This window comes from Macadamia integrifolia, unplaced genomic scaffold (assembly GCF_013358625.1).
Source record: "Macadamia integrifolia cultivar HAES 741 unplaced genomic scaffold, SCU_Mint_v3 scaffold1300, whole genome shotgun sequence".
Lineage (NCBI taxonomy): Eukaryota > Viridiplantae > Streptophyta > Magnoliopsida > Proteales > Proteaceae > Macadamia > Macadamia integrifolia.
In genome coordinates this window covers 32,131-54,559 of record NW_024868151.1, presented here as the reverse complement: position 1 = coordinate 54,559, position 22,429 = coordinate 32,131, and the positions used below count along the sequence as shown (strand labels likewise).

The 22,429-nt window shown below is 40.4% G+C and overlaps 1 protein-coding gene across 1 annotated transcript; it reads right to left on the bottom strand.

Moving 5' to 3' along the window:
• Positions 1-10,196: 10,196 nt before the first annotated feature.
• On the bottom strand, positions 10,197-11,267 carry LOC122063360. The gene has a single exon (XM_042627080.1). The coding sequence runs from the start codon at positions 11,265-11,267 to the stop codon at positions 10,197-10,199; it is 1,071 nt and encodes a 356-aa protein (XP_042483014.1).
• Between the last annotated feature and the right edge of the window lie 11,162 nt (positions 11,268-22,429).

The window sequence follows — 22,429 nt, the reverse complement described above, 5'->3', positions numbered from 1 at the left end:
ACATACACGGACTCTGAACTCGCCTCGAGAGGGGAGGCTAACACGAAGTCATAAACAATAGACTCAACTATAGACTTGACAATGGACTTGATGCTTTTATCAGTGGTATTCAGGTTGGTTGACTCGATAGCATAAGTAAACTTGAAGTCTTCTCCAATGCTAGTCCAATTCAAGAGCAGTCCGGTGGTTTGATGGATGAAGAGGTGTGGCAAAGGGCCTTCTTCTCCTTCTGAGAAAGTTGTTGCTATTTTTTCAATGGTGCAATAGCTTTTTAGGGTAGGTGCCTGCTTCTTCACAAATACCAGCTGATCAATTTCAAGCTCTTGGAAGCCAAACTTTCTGAGGGGTGAAGATTAATGGAGACTGCTCAATCCTCTTTCTATGAAGTCCATCTTTTTAAGCCTATTAAGGGATGCCATCCCAGTGCCTTGGTCGACCACCTTCACAAGCCTTCCTATTGCAATTGGTTCGGGCACAGTACATGCAAACCATCATCCTTTATGCTCTTCTTTGCTTTGCATATGCATTTCTTCCTCTGAAAGGACGAGGCTTGAGCTCATGTAGCTTTAGGGCTCTTGGTTCTTGTATGAGGGAGCAAATGTAGCTTTTCAAATCAATGGGAAGCTGTAGACTCCAGGTGAGCCTTATCTTCTTTTCTCATTCTCTTTTTAGGAGGATTCGAGGACTCGGTGCCTCCTTTGATTGGATCAATGTTGTAAGGTTACTAGAGGAAGACTCATTCTCAATCAGTGCAATTTCTACTATTCCAATAATGTAGCTGTCTTGATCACTTTCTTTGACTAGCATCTGCTGTTGTTATACTTCATAAGTTATCTAGTCGAACTCATCTTGATAGAGCACTTCAAATCCTGGTTGCATCTTTGTAGCGGTTTCATTAAACTATGGCTCTACATTTCAACAAAAGGGAAAATCTTCTCCTTCCCTTACAAAATATCTATTGAGAGTAGGGTAGTAAGAGACGGATATTTTCCTAGCCACCCTCAATACTCTTTGCCCCTTGGTGGTTGGAGGAGTGTACCTGAGACCATTCTTTCCTTTATTCACTGCCAAAATAGGCTGCTTTGGAACTCCCTGATGATATTTCTCTAGTCCCATGCTAAGAAAATATTGGATGTTCTTCACCATCTGATTCACTTGCGGACTGTAAAAGGCCTCGTAGTTAATCGAGGTTTTCTCATTTGGAACTTCTTTGGCAATGGCTGTGCAAGTTACATCTAACACAAAACCACTTAGTTGAACTTCCTGGTCTTGTTCTTCTCCATTTTCAATATTGGCTAAGGTATTAACAACTTCGAGGTCTCAGGCTATTGTAATCACCTTTCCCTCACAAATGAACTTCATTTTTTGATAGAGACTAGAGGACACTACCTTTGCATGATGTAACCAAGGCCTACCCAAGAGCATGTTAAAAGATGCCAGTATATTAATGACTTGGAAATCAATATCAAATTTCACCGGGCCCATCTTTACGGAAAGGGTGATGATGCCAAGGATTTTCCTATTGGTATTGTCATATACCCGTATGGTTTGGGTGGTCGACCTCATTTATTCCAAGTTGATGCTAATACTCTTTACTGATCTCAAGGGTAGAACATTCAAAGTAGATTCGTTGTCAACGAGAACCTAGGGAACCACCTTGTCAAGATATTCTTCTGTGATGTGGAGAGCCCTATTATGCTAGGTTCCTTTCGGGAGCTCAAAGTAAGAAAACATCAATGATTACACCACATATGTTTCTCCTACTGTGTGTGCGAGATGCTCCGGATCTATATTAATTGGTACTTGCACATTAGTGAAGGATTTCAAAACTGCTTCACAGTGTGTGGGGGAAGCCATCAACAATCCCCAAATTAAGATATTAGCCTGGGCCTTCTTGAGCTGAACTAAGACTAGATTATCTGGTTCTCTTTTCAAGTTATTGGTTCGGACCTCATTGGCCCTTGACAGTTCCACTGCTAGGGCATTGCCCTTGTAATCTCTACTACTTCGGGTCTCCATCACATTGACCAGATTTTTCACAATAATTTATGTGGGATAACTATCCTCATCATCATTGTCCGTTATGGTGATTTTTCCTACTGTAGGATCATCCTCTTCAGATTCCCCTTCTTGACTCGAAGTGGGAAGTCGAGGTCCTCCACAAATGTCAAGAGCCCTGGCTCACAAATTTTTGACCGCAATAGAAAGCTATTGGAATGCGGCATCTACTGCATCTGTGAATGTGTCGTCTGGCCCTATTTCCTCCAAATCATTTAGTTGTTCATGGTAGTAACGATCACCTACAGTTACTTCACCCAGCATGTTGTCAATTTCTTCTACTCTCTCCTGCATCCTCAATGTGTTTGAGTATACTTCACAAAGCTTTTCTTCCATCTCTAATGCGGAGTATGTTCATCCATATAGACTTGCATCGGCTTTCCAGATTCCTCATCATTTTTTGAATCTGATGTAGTATCATCTCCTCCCATGCAGAGGGAAGGGTGAATGCAACCTGTTGGATCAGCTATTAGGTCATCACCACAGATAGCATAAACTGAGATACATGTTTGGTGATCTGGTGAATAACATTCTGACTCATCATCATTATTATTGTGCCAAGGCCCTTGGCAGTCATCCCAATCTAGGTACTTATCATCACCTTGAGAATCAGAGTCATCCCCATCCTTCTCATCTTCGCTCTCATCCTTCTTATCACTCTCTGTGTCACTCCCTATGTGAATTAGGGAGGTATGATCTTTGATTTGTTCTCCTACTGACAATGCTATTACTGCTCTGAGGAGGTCATCTATGACTTCTTCAATGTTCTCCGGGTAATCCTCTTGAGATATAGTGGGCTGAATTAGAGAAATGGGATCACCTTCCTGACCTTCTCCTAAAGCATTCACTGGTCCTATTGACGAGGTCATCTTTGGGGAATTTGGTAGTGCAAGCTTATCCTTCCAATTGTACCCATCCATCCATCCTTCTTTTGGGTTAGACATAGAACCATAAGAATGAGATTGGTATGAGGATGATGAGGGATGCGAAGTGGGGTGGTATAAAGGTGATGTGATATAAGAGGTAGGATATGAAGATTGGGGGAGATAAGATGAAGAAATTCCTTCTCCTTGATGGTGGGGGTGAAGGTTGATGATATGGTGGAGGTTGGTAATATGGTGAAGGTGGGAGGTATGGTGGGGGTTGGTAATATGGTAATGTGGATTCTTCTGTTGATGAGGAAGAATGAACAGTGGGAGTCTGATCCTCTGATTTTTCTTCTAATAACTCTCTTCTTTTGGGAGTCCTTGTGACTCTGGCCCTTTGACTCATGATTTTCCTATAAGCATGGGTATTCATGTGATTCTTCTGAGCTCTAGATACAATGAGTTGAGTGGGGTCACTCTCTATGACTTCTTCATCTAGATTGTTTGCATGATTGGGAAGTGGATTAGTGTTGACATTGGGAGGTTGCTTGACCTTGACATTAATAGTCCCGTTGTCTATCAAATCCTAGATTGCATGTTGCAGACCCATACATCTTTCAGTGGTGTGCCCTTTCTGATTGTGGTAAGCACAATATTCATGATCCCTATATCAAGCTGGAGGAGGGTTGCTGATCACTCTCGGAGCCACTGTCCCTAGCAATCCTTGATTTTTTAGCTTTTCATACACTACTGTCACCGGCATTCCCAGAACAAAAAACTATCTTCTTGGGCGAGGAGCCTTCTGGGAGGGTGCATCTACTTGTATTACAAAGGGTTATGAAGAGGTGATAGGTGAGACCGACTGCTAGACTGTGCCTACCACATTAGTTTCGAGGTCCTTTCCCTGTCTAACTCTGGTGTTCTTGCTTACATCTTGGGAGGATCCATGATACTAGGCCTCTCTCAGAATTCTATTTATTAGAAATACCTAGAGGGGGTGAATAGGTTTTTCTTGAGAGTACTTGACAATTTTTTGATTTTTTTAATTTAGACAAAATGCAGAATTAATGTATGAAATCAAAAGTCAAGCCAGAGGATTTTTTATAGTAGTTTGGCTTCCAACGAACTCTACATCTACTCCTCTCAATACACGTTGAGAGATTTCCACTAGTTGTTTCTTTTACCGGATAAGAAACAAACCTTTACAATGTCTTAGTTCTGGGTCCATTGTAACCCATTTCTGAGTCCAAGCAAGAGCATCTCAATACACTCTTGGGTACCGGAAAGAGAACCGAAAGTAGAATAGTAAATGAAAATATAAATTACAAGAGTTGAACAGTGTTATCCATATAGAATAAAAACTCTTGTGTAAGTGTGCAAGTGGATGAATGCAATGAATGAGCTTGGTTGCACTTTGAAGCTTCTTAATGACTTGAATGTCTGAAGCTATAATCTATTCTCAATCTCTCTTTCTTTTGACGTAATAATGATTGCTTATAGCTCAGATGTCTATGTGAAGAGGTGTCTAAATCCATGCCTAAAAGAGGGTATATAGCCAAAAGAATGACTAAGAAGAGGACAAGAAACTCCAACGGATCTAGTTTTCTTTGATCGGGATCAGGATCCTTGATCTGACTTCAATATAGCTGTTATATGACCATTGAGAGATTGAGTTTTGTTATGATCCAAATCTCCAAAGTGGAGATTTTTCAATCCGGATTAATCAGGATTTTTGGATCCCATCCGGATTCAGTCCTACTGAATCTGGATGCCTCTGTGTGTCAGTTTCTAATAGAGAGTGCAATCCGGATTGGGACTCTTGATCCGGATTACACTGAAAGTGAATCTGGATTGGTTCTTTAGGCTGTTTTGACTGTTTTTCTTGGTTTGCCTTTTTCCAATCTTTTGGGAACCTTTTGGGGGCATTTTGGTCATTTTCCTGAGGTCTTCTAAATGCACATTATAATGCATATGCAAGTGTGTGCGTGTTTACAATTGTATGCACATTGTATTCTTCATGTCTTCTTTCTTTTCTTGATACTTGAGACTGTTTCAATACATCAATCGATCTTCATTCTTGAGATATCTTCAATGTATTGATTAATCAATTGCTGCTTTGGTCTTAGTGTTCTTATTTAATGTTATTCATCTCACGATTCATTTAGAATGCTGTCGAGAAAGTTAGCAGCTGCACTCTTTGTTGTTATCACCAAAACATGAGTGTGGAGGAGGGATTTTCCCAACAATATCATTCCCTTTTTGGTGATGACAAACAATGCATTATGATGCGTATAATATATAAGAAAAATAAGACAAGCTACTATATCATTTATTATTTCCCTCTTACATATGCATCAATACTACACTTTCCCCCAAATGGAATTCATATGCTACATTTATATGCATTCTCTCCCCCTTTGTGCATCAACAAAAAGTGGGAAGAGGCAGCGTAGCCAAGTTCCCCCTTGAAACGAGCTCCTCTTTAATTAGATGGCTCCTCCTTTATATGTGCTATATGAAAGACATAGAGGCATCATAAACAGTAAAGTTGAAAAATAACATAGGTCAGTTGAGCTAATAATTATCACAACTATGTGCCGCGCCATATGCTCCAAGTAGGATCGAAGATCGTCAATCTTATCATATGTGGTCTTGAATTGTTGATCAACATTCATCTTAAGTGAGGAGAAGTTCTGTTCAAGGTGCATCATTCTAGTGGTCCAATCGGCAAATGATTCTCCTGATTGAGTGGGAATAGTCTCCTCAGGGGCAATAGGTTCATGATGCTCATGATATCCATCATTATGCTCATCATGGTCTTCATCATTATCATGTGCATGTTCCTCATCAACATCATCTATTTGGGCAGCCTCTATTTCCTGTCTTATAGGTTTGAAGACATTTGCATGGATTGGATTTGGATTGTCAATAATTGCATCACTAGAGAGAGGAATGTTGAAATGATGAAAGACTGTCCCAAGAAGACGACCATATGAAAGTCGCATTTTATTATAGGGAATGATAGTGATCATATGACATATGAGCATGTAAGGAAGATTTGTTTCATAGCATTGTAGAATGCAATAAATCAGATATGCTGAGGTAGATAGAACAACTTCCCTATAGCCTCCCTTAGGAATGATACATTCACCAATTATCCAATTTATGGCTTGAGCTATGGGAACAAGATCCTTAGTCTGAGGTTTCAGAATAGTAGTGTATCTAGCTGGTTCAACAATACCTTGGTAAATTTGATCTTTAGTCAAGGGATCAATGAGAGGAACAAAGTGGTCCTTAGGTTTCCAGTATCGACAAGGACCACGGTTACTGATACCCAAGATTTGTGCTAATTCAGCTACATTGAAGTGTATGGGTATTCTATTTACTAGGGAATGAATGGTAAGCTCCTCAGCCACTCCAGTGTAGGTGAGGTTGCAATAAAACTCTCAGACTAGATGAGGAAAATATGGATAGGGAAGAGTGAAAAGGTTGTCCCAACCAAGTATAGACAGACTAGCAGGCAATCCATAGTTAGCAAAGGATGACAGATTTACCTCTATTCCAAGTTCAATCTTTCTTTGGAGAAAGATTTCCCAATTTACTCGTGCTTGTTCACTCACAAACTATGGAAATGTATGAGGTCTTCGAGGAACTATTGGTTCATCTTGAGCAAGGGAAAAAGAGGCTTTCCCTTTCCTTTTGTATTGTCTGTCAGCCATGGGGAAGAGAGGTGAGAGGAAAATGGCAAGAGAGTGATGAACTCTTCACTAGGATGTATAGTGGAGTGATATTTTTGAGGGGAATAGGAAGGTTTATGGTCGAAATGAGGCTAATAGGGATTTGGGAAGAAAGAAACGAAAGGAGAAGAGGAATAGGAGTAAAAAAAAATGAGCCTGAAATAGGGTTTTTATTCACTCGGGCAGATCCAGAGATCTGGATCCTGAGTTCTCTGATTCGAAGATCCAGATTAGCCCTGTTTTCAATTTTTATCAAAATTTTGAGTTTTTGGCTTGAAATTTTGGTGGCCTGGTTCATTTTCTCCCCTATGAACCTATTCAAATGGGTCTATGACATTGAATTTTCCCTGTAACTCACAAAACCTTTATTCACTTAGTGTCTTTGTAAGAATATCTGGCACTTGTTTGGTTGTGTCAATATGCTCAAGCGACACTTCTCCTTTTTGGACATTGTCCCTCAGGAAGTGATGGCGCACATCAATATAATTGGAACGAGAATGTAAGATTGGATTCTTACTTAGATTGATGGTACTTGTACTGTCACAGAAGATAGGGGATGAGTTGAAGTGAGTTCCATAGTCCATTAAGGTTTGTCTCATCCACAGAATTTATGAACATAGTGGTGCCGCAATGTATTCAGCTTCAGTGGTTGATAAGGTAATTGAGTTCTATTTCTTACTGAACCATGAGACTAGGCATAATCCTAGGAAGTGACAAGTTCCACTGGTGCTCTTTCGGTCAATGTGACAACCAGCAAAGTCGACATCGGAGTAGCTGATGATATGGAATTCATTATCCATGGGATACTATAATCCTAAGTTTGATGTGCCTTTTAGATATTTGAAAATGCAATTTACGACACTCAAATGGGATTTCTTAAGATTGGCTTGGCATCGTGCACAAGCACATACACTGAACATAATATCCGGGCGACTTGCAGTCAGATAGAGAAGACTTCCTATTATACCCCGATAATGTGTAGCATCGACTGAAGGACTGTCTTCATCCTTAGATAATGATAATGAGGTGCTTATGGGTGTAGGAGAGGATTTTTGACTTTCTAAGTCAATTTCTTTAGGAGATCTCTTATGTATTTTGTTTGGCATATAAAGATTCTATTTTCATTTTGTTTGATTTGAAAGCCTAGGAAAAAGGTTAATTCACCCATCATACTCATTTCAAATTCTTTACTCATACATTTGCTAAATTCATCACACATTGCTTCATTAGTGGAACAAAAAATAATATCATCCACATATATTTGGACAATAATCATGTTTTTGTTTTTGTGCTTTATGAATAATGTGGTACCCTCTTGTCCCATGGTGTAGCCCTTATTGAGTAAAAACTTACTCAACCTTTAATACCAAGCTCTTGGAGCTTGCTTGAGGCCATATAAAGCTTGATTGGGAAGTTTTGGATTTTCAAATCCTAGCACTTGTGTGACATATACTTCTTCACTAATGACACCATTAAATAATGCACTTTTGACATCCCTTTGATACAGTTTGAAATTTTTATGACACGTAAAAACAAGCAACATTCTTATGGATTCTAGTCTTGCGACCAGAGCATATGTTTTATCAAAATCAATTCCTTCTTCTTGATTGTATCCTTTTGCTACAAGTGTAGCTTTGTTTCGAGTGATTTCTCCTTTTTCATCTAAATTGTTTCACAATACCCATTTTTTTCCAATGATTGTCTTGTTTTTTGGTTTGGGAACTAAGTCCCATACACTATTTCTTTCAAACTGGTTAAGTTCCTCTTGCATAGCAATAATCCAATCACTTAATTGTTTTGACTTCTTTGAGTAACTCATTGTTTTCTTCTTCTAATGTTTCTTGTGTTGATATGCTTTCAATTTTCTTCCTTATTTCTTGTACTTCATCTTCATCTTTATTTGAAGGCTGCTTGTATATTGTGTTTGGTAGAGATTCATCAAATTTTACATTTATTGATTCTTCTACCACAAGTGTTCTTTTGTTGAACACCGTGTAAGCTCTACTATTTTGTGAGTAGCCAAGGAAGATGCCTTCATCTGCTTTAGAGTCAAATTTTCCTAGGTGATCTTTAGTGTTTAAGATGTAGCCTTTACATTTAGATACTTTGAAATAGTTAACCTTTGGTGTTTTGTCAAAATAGAGTTCATACGGAGTCTTATTTAGTATTTTTCTTATTATTACTCTATTGAGGACATAGCATGTTGTATTAACGGCTTCAACTAAAAAATATTTTAGAAGTGAATACTCCTGGATCATGGTTCTTGCGGTTTCTTGTATTGATCTATTCTTTCTTTCTACAACTCTGTTTGATTGAGGAGTTGTAGGAGGTGAGAACTCATGAGTTATTCCATATTCTTCACAGAGTTTACCATATTGTGGTAGCTTATCAAATTCTTCACCATGATCGGCTCTAATATTGGTGATTAGACAACCCTTTTGGTTTTGAATCCTTTTACTTAGAGTGAGAAACTCACCAAAAGTATTATCTTTATGTTTAATGAATAGAGTTCAGGTGTATCTAGAGTAATCATCTATTACTACTAGAGTGTATTGTTTTCCACCTAGACTAGAGTTTGAGATTGGCCCAAATAAATCCATGTGGAGTAGTTGAAGAGGTCTTGAGGTTGATACTACTGTTTTTTACTTATGTGCGGCTTTTACTTGTTTTCCCTTTTGACATCCATCACAAAATAATTTGTTTTCAAAATTTAGTTTAGGCATATTTCTTACTAGATTTTTAGAAGCAATTTGTCAAAGAGTTTTTGTGTTGACATGGCCTAGTTTTCGAAGCCAAAGTTAACAATCTTCATGTTTTGATACAGGGCATATGCTACTAGCATTTTCAAACACACAAGTGTAGATGTTATTTCCTTTAATGCCATTCAAGACAACATCAAGTTTTTCATTTTTCATTAAGCATTGAGAAGCATTAAATTCTACTATATATTCATTTTTGCATAATTGACTTACACTTATTTAGTTGTAAACAATACCATCAACTAAGTATACATTAGTTATAGTGGTACCTCCTATGTTGATAGAGCCCTTGCCAATGATTTTTCCTTTGCCTTTGTCTCCAAAAGTCACCCATCCTCCATCACGTCTTTTGATTTTTAAGAATAAGTTGGAGTTTTCGGTCATATGCTTGGAGTAGCCACTGTCAATATACCATTCAAAATCTTTTTGGCTCTTCAAGCATATCTATCAAAAACACAATCAATAATGCATTGGTCCCCAATTGGTTCCATTGAAGTTAGTGTCAAAAAATCCTTTTGGTACCCATATGGTCCTGTTTTGTTTTGGGTATGGTTGCTATAGGATTGGGAATTTTTTAAATAGTGTGGTGCACTAGTGTTACTTCTTGGTGGTTGAGGTTTACAGAACCTATTATTGTAATAATCATTTGATTTGTATGTTTGAGGTCTATTGTATCTATTCCATTGGTTCCACTATTGACCTTGAGGTTTTGAGAACCTTTGCGGTCGTTGTGAATCATGACTATATTTTCTTGCATATCGATATGCATGATTGGTTTAAGGTTTCTTCAGAGGTAGATTGGTCTTTTCATTTTTCTTGGATTTAGAGGTGGATCCTTTGTATCCAAGGCCTTCCATGTTGTGAACATCTCTTCGAGGTGTTCGCAATAGGGTGTCAAGGTTCCTTTGACCTTTAGTAAAGGTTTTTAGGGCTGAGGTTAATTTGGCATTTCCTTGTGAGAGATCTTTGTTTTCTTTTTGTAATTTTTCAATAGTCTGCAAGTGGCCTTTAATTTCATTTTCTTGCTCTCTCACATAAGTGGTGAGCTCATTCAAGGTAAATTGGAGATTATCTATTTGCTTTCCTAATGCCTTCTTCTTCTCTTTCACTATCCTTTTTCTATCTTCGAATAATACTTGAAAAGCACCATACAATTCATCAAATTCATTATTTTCTTCACAAATGCAATTCATATTATCAAAGAATGTGGAGTTTCCCTTATCTTCTTCTTGATCAGATGCAGCCATCAAGGCTATATAAGTATGTTCATCACCCGATTGTTCATCACTACTATCGACTGACTCATCCCAAGTTTCTTCGGCTTTGTAGGCCTTCTTTTTCTTTCCTTCCTTTGAGAGATTTGGACAATTGGGTTTGATGTGACCCGGCTTTCTACATTCACAGAAAATTACTTCATTAGATTTCTCATTGGAGTAGTTCTTACCTTTGTTATCTCTAGAGGGTTGTCCTTTGATGGGTTTTCTTCCTTTCTTTGATTTTAAGAACTTGTGAAAGTGACGAGATAGGAGTAGTATTTGTTCATCTTCACTTTCCTCTTTATCTGACTCGTGTGTCATTTTAAGAGCTATTGTTTTCTTTCTTGTTTCTCTTGATTCTTCTAGTTCTTCCAACTCATCATCTTGAAGTTCTACTTCATAAGTTTGTAGCATCCCCATGAGTTCATCTAGGCTCAAGTTTTCTAGATCTTGAATGTTTTGGATGGCTATCACCATTGGCCTCCATTTCTTCTTGGGTAATGCGCGTAGCACCTTCATTACTTTCTCCTGAGTGTAATCTTTGTTCAAGGCTTTCAACTTGTTCACAATGTTTGTAAAATGAGAAAACATAACAAAGATAGATTCATTCTTATGTATTCTAAAGCTTTCATACTCATGTCCGAGTCGGCTAATATTTACTTTCTGGACTTTCGAAGTTCCTTCTTAAATCACGATAAGTTTCTCCCACATTTCTTTGGCTGACCCACACATTGAAACTCTATTAAATTCCTGCTCACTTAGTGCATATTGAAGGAATGCAATAGCTTTGGAATTATACTGAATTTTAATTTTGTCTTTAGCTATCCATTCTTTTTTTATTTTTCTACAAGTTCCTCTCCTACTTTCTTATAGACTTTGTATGGCCCTTCCTCCAATACCTCCCATACATCCAATCTATGGGAATAAACAAAGTTTATGAATTGATTTTTCTAGTAGGTAAAGCCGTCACCATTAAAATATGGAGGTCTTGATGTGTTAAGACCTTTAATTTATTGGTGTTGAGATGCCATGGATTTTAACTCGGTTTTGAAAAAATTAAGTGTCAATTTTGAGCTCCCGCTCTGATACCAATTGTTAGAAACACCTAGAGGGGGCTGAATAGGTTTTTCTCGAGAGTACTTGATAATGTTTTAATTTATTCTAATTTAGACAAAATATGGAATTCATGTATGAAATCAAAAGTCAAGACACGAGGATTTTTATAGTAGTTCAACTTCTAACCAAGTCTACATCTACTCCTCTCAATACCCCTTGAGAGATTTCCACTAGTTGTTTCTTTTACGGGGCAAGAAACAAGCCTTTACAACGTCTCAATTATGGGTCAAGTATAACCCACTCTTGAGTCCAAGCAAGAGCAACTCAATACACTCTTGAGTACCAACAAGAGAACCTAAAGTAGAAAAGTAAATGAAAATGTATATTACAAGAGTTGAACAATGTTACCCGTATAGAATAAAAACTCGTGTAAGTGTGCAAGTGGATGAATGCAATGAATGAGCTTGGTTGCACCTTGAAGCTTCTCAATGACTTAAATGTTTGAAGCTATTATTTCTTCTTAATCTCACTTTCTTTTGAAGTAATAATGATTGCTTATTGCTCAGATGGCTGTGTGAAGAGATTTCTAAATCCATGCTTAAGAGTGCATTTATAGCCAAAAGAATAATTGAGAAGAGGAAGAGAAACTCCTCCAACAGGTCTATTTTTCTCTGAACCAGATTGAATATAGCTGTTATATGACTATTGAAAGATTGAGTTTTGTCATGATCCGGATCTCTGGATTGGAGATTTTTCAATCCGGATTAATTCGGATTTTTGGATCCCATCCGGATTCAATCCTTTGTGTGTCAGTTTTTGACAAACAGTGCAATCCGGATTACACTAAAAGTGAATCCGGATTGGTTCTTGAGGCTGTTTTGACTGTGTTTCTTGGTCTACCTTTTTCCAATCTTTTAGGAACCTGTTGGGGGTATTTTGGTCATTTTCATAAGGTCTTCTAAATGCTCATTGTAATGCGTATGCAAGTGTGTACGTGTTTACAATTGTATGCACATTGTATTCTTCATGTCTTCTTTCTTTTCTTGATACTTAAGACTGTTCCAATGCGTCGATCGATCTTCATTCTTGAGATATCTTCAACGTATTGATTGATTAATAATTGCTGCTTTGATATTGGTATTCTTTGATGTTCTTTATCTCATGATTCATTTAGTATGCTATTGAGAAGGTCAGCAACTGCACTCTTTGTTTGTTATCACCAAAACATGAGTGTGGAGGAGGGATTTTCCCAACACTGTTCTCCAAACGTGTACCATTTGTTGTTAGGGCATCGAAAATCTGTAGATGTTGGTAGTAAAGAATATCATAATATGGCTTTGATAAGTTCTCTATCAACATCTCTACTTGCTCTGCTTCTGAAGGCCGATCTACCATCTTGGCGGCCTTTTGCCTAAACCTCATCAAGAAGGCGTTGAATCCTTCTCTCGGTTGTTGTCGTAACATCTCAAGCTCCCGACGTTTCACATCCACTTTAGTGTTGTATGAGTACTGCTTGGTAAAGGCTTTTACCACTGTTGTCCAATAATAAGTTTGGGATGACTCCAACTGTGTGAGCCACCATAGTACTGGTCCTGATAGGGTTAACATAAAGGCTTGTCCCATCTGGTTGTCCACAAGTTGCCACACAACTTGGCAATATTGGAAAAAACTTTGAGATGAGCCTTGGGGTCCCCTGACCCATCAAACCTGTCAGTCTACCATTTGAACTTCTTGGGAATCCTGGCCCTGGAAAAGAAACTCATTTTATCTAAATCCACTGTTTTGCTTTCTACACTTGTGAGGGTAGAGGCTGGACAAATGGACTATGCCTCCCCTTCCTCTCTCCTCTCTCCTCTCTCTCTCTCTCTTTCATATGAGGGGAGGGGTTCGTGTCGTGTGTGCTTTGCTTTCGGGCCCCGCGTCGTCATATAGCCGCTTGGAGATACGTGGAGGCCTATTTTGTAAGAGTGTAAAATTCATCATTTGAGACAAGGATTTGATGATGGTTCAATTCGGGGATCGAGATCATACAAATGGAGTTTGGAGATTATGGGCCTAGGACCCTGGGGTGGGCCCGATTCCTGAGAGAATGGCCTAAAATTTGGTCTGGTCAAGAGATTTAGGGTAAGTGTTAGGTCATAGAATTAGGAAGGTGTTAGGCACCCAATCTACCCAGTTCAACCGGTCTTCTTGCTAGGTGCTCGAAAATGAATATTTTTCACAATTATTACAATTCCACTTGTATGGCTAAGTTATCACACATATAAACATTAATTAAATTTAAACTACTATATACACTAAAACAAAGTATGTATAAAGTCTACATTATGACAAGTTGGTTGACAAATTATACCTAAACTTAATCGCTATTTCAGGTCAAGAGGGGTGGGCCCCTGATTAGTACTGGCTCGGACTATCTTTCGAATTCTCCTGGCTCAGGGGAAGATAGTCTTGACCGCTAACTTTCTTTCTTAAGATATGCTGATTGTGATGGTATTTAGACAGCGTTCTGGTTAGGAACGGTTACTTTTAAATTGGGATTCAGACAGAGCTTTGGCTAAGGAAGGCTACTTTTGGATTTGGATTCGAAGAGAGCTTCGGCTAGGGAAGGCTATTTCAAGGCTTGGGATGAGGTGGCAATTTGGCAGAGCTTCGGCTAGGAAGTTTTATTTTTGGATTTAGGATGAGGTGGCACTCCAGTAGAGCTTCCCCTGGGGATAGGCTAAGGGAGGGCTAGGCTGAGGTGGCACTTTGGTAAAGCTTCCACTGGGAATGGCTATGTTTGAAAAGATTCCAGGGACACTCGGATAGGGGTTCAGCTAGGAATGGCTATTTCTAAAATGAAATGGGATGACCTAAAAATGGATTGAAGAACTCTAAAGTCTTGAAGAACACTTTGAAGATCCGAACAGAGTTTCAGATCTTAACAAAGATCTCTTCGTAGACCCGAAGAACCACAGAAAGGGGGGGTTTCTATCTCAGCAACGCTTAAGAATGCTTAAGAACACTCAAGAACACTTAGGGGAGGTGGCTCAAGAACATACTATTTTTGGCCAAAAACTAGATCTAACTAAGAATTTGGATTGAAGATCTTCAAGATTCCGAAGAACACTTAGAAGATCCGAATGAGTTTTTGGATCTTGACGAAGATCGCTCCAAAGATCAGAAGAAAATCAAGAGGGGGAGGGGAGGAAAATTTCACTATAAAAGAGTGAAGGGGGATTCTGGTGTGTTCGTGTGTTTTTTCTAAGGGAGGGGGGATTTTTCATTTTTTTCAGCCAAATAAGAGAGGGGGAATCCCTTTATTTAGTGGACGAAAGGGGGGCTCTAGCCTAAAGTGAGGGGACAGGGTTTTTGTCTAATGGGTAAAAGGGGGGAGTTGAAGGTAAAAATGGGTGGGGAGGGCTTTTGTCCAGTGGGTAAAAGGGGGTTTTCAAAAAAATGGAAGGAGAGAAATTTTAGCCAAAAAAAGACAATTTTTGAAAAAATGGGAGGGAGAGAAATTTTAGCCAAAAAAGTGATTTTTGGAAAACAGGAGGAGGGGGGAACACCAATTCCGGCCACTGACGGCAATGCACGAGACCAGGCCAAATTGCCTGAGGTATGGTTAGTTTAGGCAGGTAGTGCGGGTGATGTCACAGGTATGCGATGGATAATGCACGAGTAATGGTCGAGGTGGTACGGGCATAGGTAATGGGCCAGTGCTTGCATGGGCAGCAGTCAGCGCATGCCTGTGTGTGAGCTGGCCTACTGGCCATGCATACATGCAGCCAGGCAGGTGTGAGCAGCAGTGGATAGTAGGTGTGGGTAGCAGTGTATGACAGTGGGCAGTAGTTGGTAGCAGGTGTGGGCGACAGTGGGCGGTATTGGGCGACAGTGAGCAACAGGGTTGGCAAGGCAACCCGTGGGAGCACTATTCTGTGCCCGCGAGGGAGTAGGCCAGCAGGCTATGGGCAGTAGCAGGGCCGCAAGCCTATGCCTCCATAGGCTATGGGAAGGGGGCTGTGTGAGACAGGGGTTGTGTGCGGCAGGGGGCTGTGGGCAGCGAGGGGCTATATGCAGAGGGAGGCTAGTGTGTGTTGCAGCTCATGCGCAGTAGCCATGCACCGTTGCTAAGGGTAGCAAGCGTACACCGCTGCTATAGGTAGCAAGCACACGCACCAACGAGCAAGCCCGAGCACCACGCGCGATTACGAGTTTTTTTGACAACGATTACAGGAGACCCATTGGTCTGATTTTGGGGTATCATATAATGTTGGAATTGTATTTTCGAGCACCATCCATCTGTATGGTCATCTTGACCGTATTCCTTTATATATAAAAAACCAAAATTGGACCCCCTTCTCTCCCTTGTGAGGGTTTCTAGGGTTTCAGGCCTGGGAGTGTTTTGGGGTTATCTGGGTCGGTAGGGGATGAATTTTCGGGTGTTTGGGCTAGGTGGGGGATTTTTCCAGGTTTCCAGTGGGACTATCCATATGTGTGGCATATGTGCGGGAAAGCATGATTTTTTTGGGATGATTACGAGAGATCCATCGGTCTAATTTTGACATATCATATAATGTCGGACTAATGTTTCTGAGCACTATTCGTCTGTACAGTCATCTTGGCCAAATTCCTTCACTTATAAAAAGTCCAAATTAGACTTTCCTCTCTCCAGCATAGGGATTTCTATGGTTTTTGGGTAGGGGAATGTTTCCATTAGCATCTCTGTTGGGTTGGAAGCTGGAAAGTCACGTTCAAGATCCATATTTCATCATAGCTAGAGGAGGGTGACAAAATTGGGTGCGAATGCCCCTCTTTGGCCGAGGTCTGTGCCGATAGCCAAAGGACAAAGAAAAGAATGACCACATTTTGTCACCCAGAGCATGTATTACCATCATCTTGCTCAACTATGATGGAGTTGAAAAATGCAATAGATAATATCTCCTAACTACTTTGAAGTGGAGGACTTACCTGGAGATGTCAATTATGGAAAGGAATTCGTTGCTCTTCTAATCCTGCAAAAAATGTTATAATTTTTTATCTTTGATTTTCCTTAGCTGAGCTTCACATGTGCTAGTTCAGGGAATATTGGTCTCCAGGCTGGGTCCTTTGACCCAATCTGGACTATCTGGGACCGGAGGTTATAAGAGAGGAATTCGCTGCTTTTCCAACGAGCGCATGAATTTTCCTGAAATCAATTTAAACAATGAGATTTCCTCTTCACCCAATCTTGTGCACTTCCGTCCATGGCCGAGATTGATTTTCCTCTAGCCCAATGGGTGAAGAGATTTCCTTTTCACCCACTTGAGACTAAAACCCCACTTTTTGGCTAGGAATTCTCTCTCCTTAAAAAACCCCTTTTACCCATTGGATAAGCCCTCTTCACCCATTTTAGTCCAAGAACCCCTTTTACCCACTGGATAAAAGCCCTCTTCACCCACTTTAGTCCAAAAACCCCTTTTGTCCGTTGGTTAAAAATTCTCCCTCCACCCCATTGGCTCAAAAAACCTATAAATACCCCACTCCTTTGGATTTTAAACACCAAACAACCCAATCTCACTCCATAGTAATGAAACCCTCTCTCCTCCTCCCCTCCCCCTTTTGATTTTCTTCAGGTCTACAGAGCGATCTTTGTCAAGATCCGAATCTTCTTCAGATCTTCGAAGTGCTATGAAGAGATCTTTGTCAAGATTTGAAATTTTGTTCGGATCTTCAAAGTGCTCTTTGGGGCTTTAGGGATCTTCAATCCATTTTTAGGTCAATCCGTTTCTTTTAAAAAATATCCATTCTTAGCGGAAGCCCTTTCCAAGTGCCCCTGGAATCTTTCCAGAAATAGTCACTCCTAGCGGAAGCTCCGTCCAAGTGCCCCAAGAATATTTTTAAAAATAGCCATTCCTAGCTGAAGCCCTGTCAAAGTGGCTTTGGAATCTTTTCAAAAATAGCCATTCCCAGTAGAAGTTCTATCGGAGAGCCACCTCAGCCTAGCCCTCCCCAGTGGAAGCTCTGCCAGAGTGCCACCTTAGCCTAGCCCTCCCCTAACCCATTCTCAGTGGAAGCTCTATCGGAGTGCCACCTCAGCCTAGCCCTTCCCTAGCCTATCCCCAACGGAAGCTCTGACGGAGTGACAGCTCATCCAATATAGCCTTCCCTAGTCGAAGCTCTATCCGAATCCAAATCCAAAAGTAACCGTTCCTAGCTGGAACCCTGTTCGAATACCATCACAGTCAACATCTCTCCAGAAAGGAAGTTGGAGGTCAAGACCATCTTTTTCTGAGCCAGGAGAATCCAAAAGACAGTCCAAGTCAATACTAATCAGGGGCCCACCCCTTTTGACCCAAAATTGGGACCGGCTCAGACTGTCTTTCGTGTTCTCCTGGCTCAGGGGAAGATGGTCTTGACCTCCAACTTTCTTTCTTGAGAGATGCTGATTGTGATGGTATCCGGATAGAGTTCCAGCTAGGAACGGTTGCCTTCGAATTTGGATTCAGACAGAGCTTTGGCTAGGGAAGGCTATTTTTGGATTTGGATTCAGACAGAGCTTTAGCTAGGAAAGGATATTTTCGGGCTTGGGATGAGGTGGCACTCTGGCAGAGCTTCCACTGGGGATAGGCTAAAGGAGGGCTAGGCTAAGGTGGCATTTCGACAAAGCTTCCGCTAGGAATGGCTATTTCTAGAAATATTCTGGGACACTCGGACAGAGGTTCGGATAGGAAAGACTATTTCTAGGCTTGGGATGAGGTGACACTCCGGCAGAGCTTTCACTGGAGATAGGCTAAGGGAGGGTTAGGCTGAGGTGGCACTCCGGTAGAGCTTCCGTTGGGGATAAGCTAAGGGAGGGCTAGGCTAAGGTGGCACTTTGGTAGAGCTTCCGCTGGGAATGGCTATTTCTGGAAATATTCTAGGGACACTCAGATAGAGGTTCGGCTAGGAAAGGCTATTTCTGAAAATAAACGGGCTGACCTAAAAATTGATTGAAGAACTCCAAAGTCTCAAAGAACACTTTGAAGATCCGAACAAAGTATCAGATCTTAACAAAGATCTCTTTGTAGACCCAAAGAACTTCAAAAGGGGAGGTTTCTATCTCAAGAATGCTCAAGAACACTTAAGAACATTCAAGAACACTCAAGAACACCTAAGAACACTCAAGGGAGTTGGCTCAAGAACATATTATTTTTTGCTAAAAACTAGATCTAACTAAGAATTAGGATTGAAGATCTTCAAGTTCCCAAAGAACACTTCGGAGATCCGAATGAGTTTTTGGATCTTGACGAAGATCGCTCCAAAGATCAGAAGAAAATCAAGAAGGGGGAGGGGAGGAAAATTTCACTCTGAAAGGGGATTCAGGTGTCTATTGGTCAAAAGTCAGAAGTCACGTCCAAGATTTGTATTTCATCATAGCCAGAGGAGGGTGATAAAATTGAGTGTCTACAATTGGCATCAACTTAGAAGAAATGAGGCCAACTACCAACCCCACATGAATGCCAAGATGTTATCTAAGAAGATCCTCAGGCTAGGATATTATTGGAACACAATGGAAGCAGATTGCGTGGACTTCGTTAAGAAATGCCACAAGTGTCAGATAGTTACTAACATCATACATATCCCGCCAACAGAGTTGCATTCGCTCAATTCACCTTGGCCATTCTTTACTTGGGGCATTGATATCATTGGAAAGGTCAACCTTAAAGCATCCAATGGCCATGAGTTCATCTTGGTAGCCATTGATTATTTTACCAAATAGATAGAAGCTCAGTCCTATGCAGTCCTCACATTTGCTAAGGTGGCCAAGTTCATCCAGGAAAACATCATTTCCCGATATGGAGTACCTCACGAATTGATATCAGATCAGGGATCCCATTTCTGGGACAAGATCGATAAAATATGTACAAAATTTGGTATTAGAAGGCATCGCTCTACCCATTTCTAGAAATATCAAAGTCATTCTACAAAAAATGGCAGAAACACACAATGATTGGACAGATAAGTTACCCCTTGCCTTATGGGCATACCGGACTTCTATAAGATCTTTGATAGGGGCAACCCCTTTCTCTTTGGTGTATGGAGTTGAGGCAGTTCTACCCATGGAAATCCTAATACCATTCCTAAGGGTGCTTCTTGATAGTCAACTACCTGAAGGAGAGTGGATTAAGGCCAGACATGACGAGCTCAATTTTTTTGGTGAAAGGCGCATGAAGGCCAAGGATAATCTGAAGAAATATCAATTGAGAATGGTTGGGGCCTTTAATAAAAATGTGAAGCCCCATCACATATAGGTGGGTGAACTTGTTCTTCAAGAACAAAGATCCCCAATTTATGACCCAAGAGGAAAATTCAAGCCCAACTGGAGCGGCCCATTCACTGTCAAAGAAATTCTACCAGGAAAAGCTGTGAAACTCGTAGACCACAATTGTGAACAAATACCTGGACTGCTTAACATGGATCAACTCAAGAAATATTATGTCTGAAAGGATGAATAGCCTAAACTACGTCAAACCTGATTCCTTTCGAGGGATACGTAGACAACTTGACATGTACAAGTGCGGTTTCAACCATCTAAAGGCAATAAATCGGTTCCTTGATTAATAATCAAATTACCTTAAAAGATCATCATAGTTTGTGTCCCCCAAGAATCGCCATTTGGCATGAAAGGCCATTAGGTATCTGTCATCCACCCATTGGTCTGTCACTTCCTATCCAGGGTTCTATCCCCTAAGAATCACCATTTGGCATGCAAGGCCATTAGGTATCTGTCATTCACCTATGGTCCATCCATTCTTATCCAAGATTCTATCCCCTAAAAGAAAATTTCCGCCCGACACCAGTTTATCAAGGCCAGTTTATTCTCCACCCTTGATTAGTCAAAGTCAAAAGAAAAATAGAAGCGCTTGATGTGACAATGGTAAAGGTTTGTTTGAAACACTAGCTAATGAGTAATGCTTTGATAAATCATCATATCTCGTTGTTTGTATTGGTTTCAAGAAAATTCATAGGCTCGTTGGATAAGACGTTAAGGAAATGGACCTTAGACATAAATTTGAGGGCACTAGGATTGCTAAAATCCATGAATATGTCATTTCTTGACCAAGTTGGATATGTGAAGCTGCATCACCAATTACTCCAACAGGTGCCTCAACACTGGGATGCCAACCTGCATGTATTTCGGTTTGGATTAGCAGAGATTTGCCCAACTCATAAAAAATTTTGGGTTTGTATGCTATCTCCACCCAAAGGCAGTTTGTTCCAGCCCTCTTTGAAGAAAGATTGCTTAGAGGAAATTTAGGAATTCTTCAGATGGAAAGAAGAAGAAGTAATGCAGTTTTTCAGGTATGGGAAGATCAACGTTCTGAAGGTGGCTCAGATCTTCATCCAATATCTACCAATAGGAAGAATCCATCAACAACGATCCCTGGATGCTTATTTACTTTGCATGATAGCTTGTTATGTTCTCTGCACTCCCGGGCATGGTGCACCATCTGTTCTGAATGAGGTAGTAAAATAGTTGAAGAAGGGAGGTGACATCGTCCCTATAGTTCTTGCAAAAACGTTCAATGGATTTGATGACATGAGCTATGGCCATAAATTTGCACTAGATCATTATCAGGGGAGTCCTGCTATTTTTCAAACTTGGCTCCTTGAGAAACTGAAGCTCACATACCATTAAGGGGAAGCCCACTCGGCATTCTTTTTTACCGGGATAAGAAAGAAGTTTTGAAATTTGACCTTACCACCAATTGGAAAAAGTACTTGCAGGAAAGGACTATACAGGATCTTGGATGGAGGTACCCAGGGAAGCCATAAGAAGGTTTCCTGATGAAGACCCCTGGCCACAACTATGTCAGATTGATGGGATTGACACACACGTTCTTTATTTGCCTATGTACATCAGCCGACAATACAGGCTCGAGGAGACGGACCCAGAAGAGTTAGTGAACTTTCACCCACCTCAAGAATTGTCTCCCCACCTTGTTATTCACCTATCCCGTTTGTGGTAGGAAAGTGGTCCCCCTTTTTCAAGTAATTCACTTCGTAATGGAATGAGGAAGTATTTGAGTTTTCATGTTATCCCGATTATTCTAATTATGACTTCAGTTATGGAATTGATTGTGTCTAAGCATTGAAAAAAAAAAAAAAGAGGAAGAAAAATTTTTTTTGTGCCAAAAGTAAGTTTTCATAGAGATGCTGAAATAAAATAATGAACAAACAAGGGGAGGGAAAAAGAAAAAAGGAAAAAAATATCCATGTGCTTTGTGTTGGCAGGAAATACAGGAACAAATCTCTATAGGTCAAAAGCCATCATCTGAATCGTACTCTAAACCATCCTCATAAAACATTGGGGAGTCCACAGATGCTACTCCAACCTGCTCCAGTCTCTGGGTCAGGTCCTCAATCAGTGCACCCTGTTGGGCAATCTCCCAATCCTTGGTAACTATCACCTCACACAGGCTATAGTGCATCCTCCTAATCTCAACATACACCTTCGGGCACACCTGAGAAAGAGTATAGCAGCCAAAGGAAGTCAAGAGATAATTAGAAAATGATCAGATACTCACATAATCATAAGGAATAGGCAGCCAAGGGAAGCATCTACATCTGTGTTCGGCTCCAAAAGATGAGGGAGACTAGGGTTGGCTGCATTGGGATAGGTCCAGGCAGGGAAGCCATAAAAAGGGACATTAGCAACTCTAAGAGACCCGCCAGCACTGGCAGAGGGCCCT

Excerpts from the sequence above, each read along its gene's own strand:
- LOC122063360 (XM_042627080.1), bottom strand. The coding sequence starts at position 11,267 with ATGTTTTCTCATTTTACAAACATTGTGAACAAGTTGAAAGCCTTGAAC.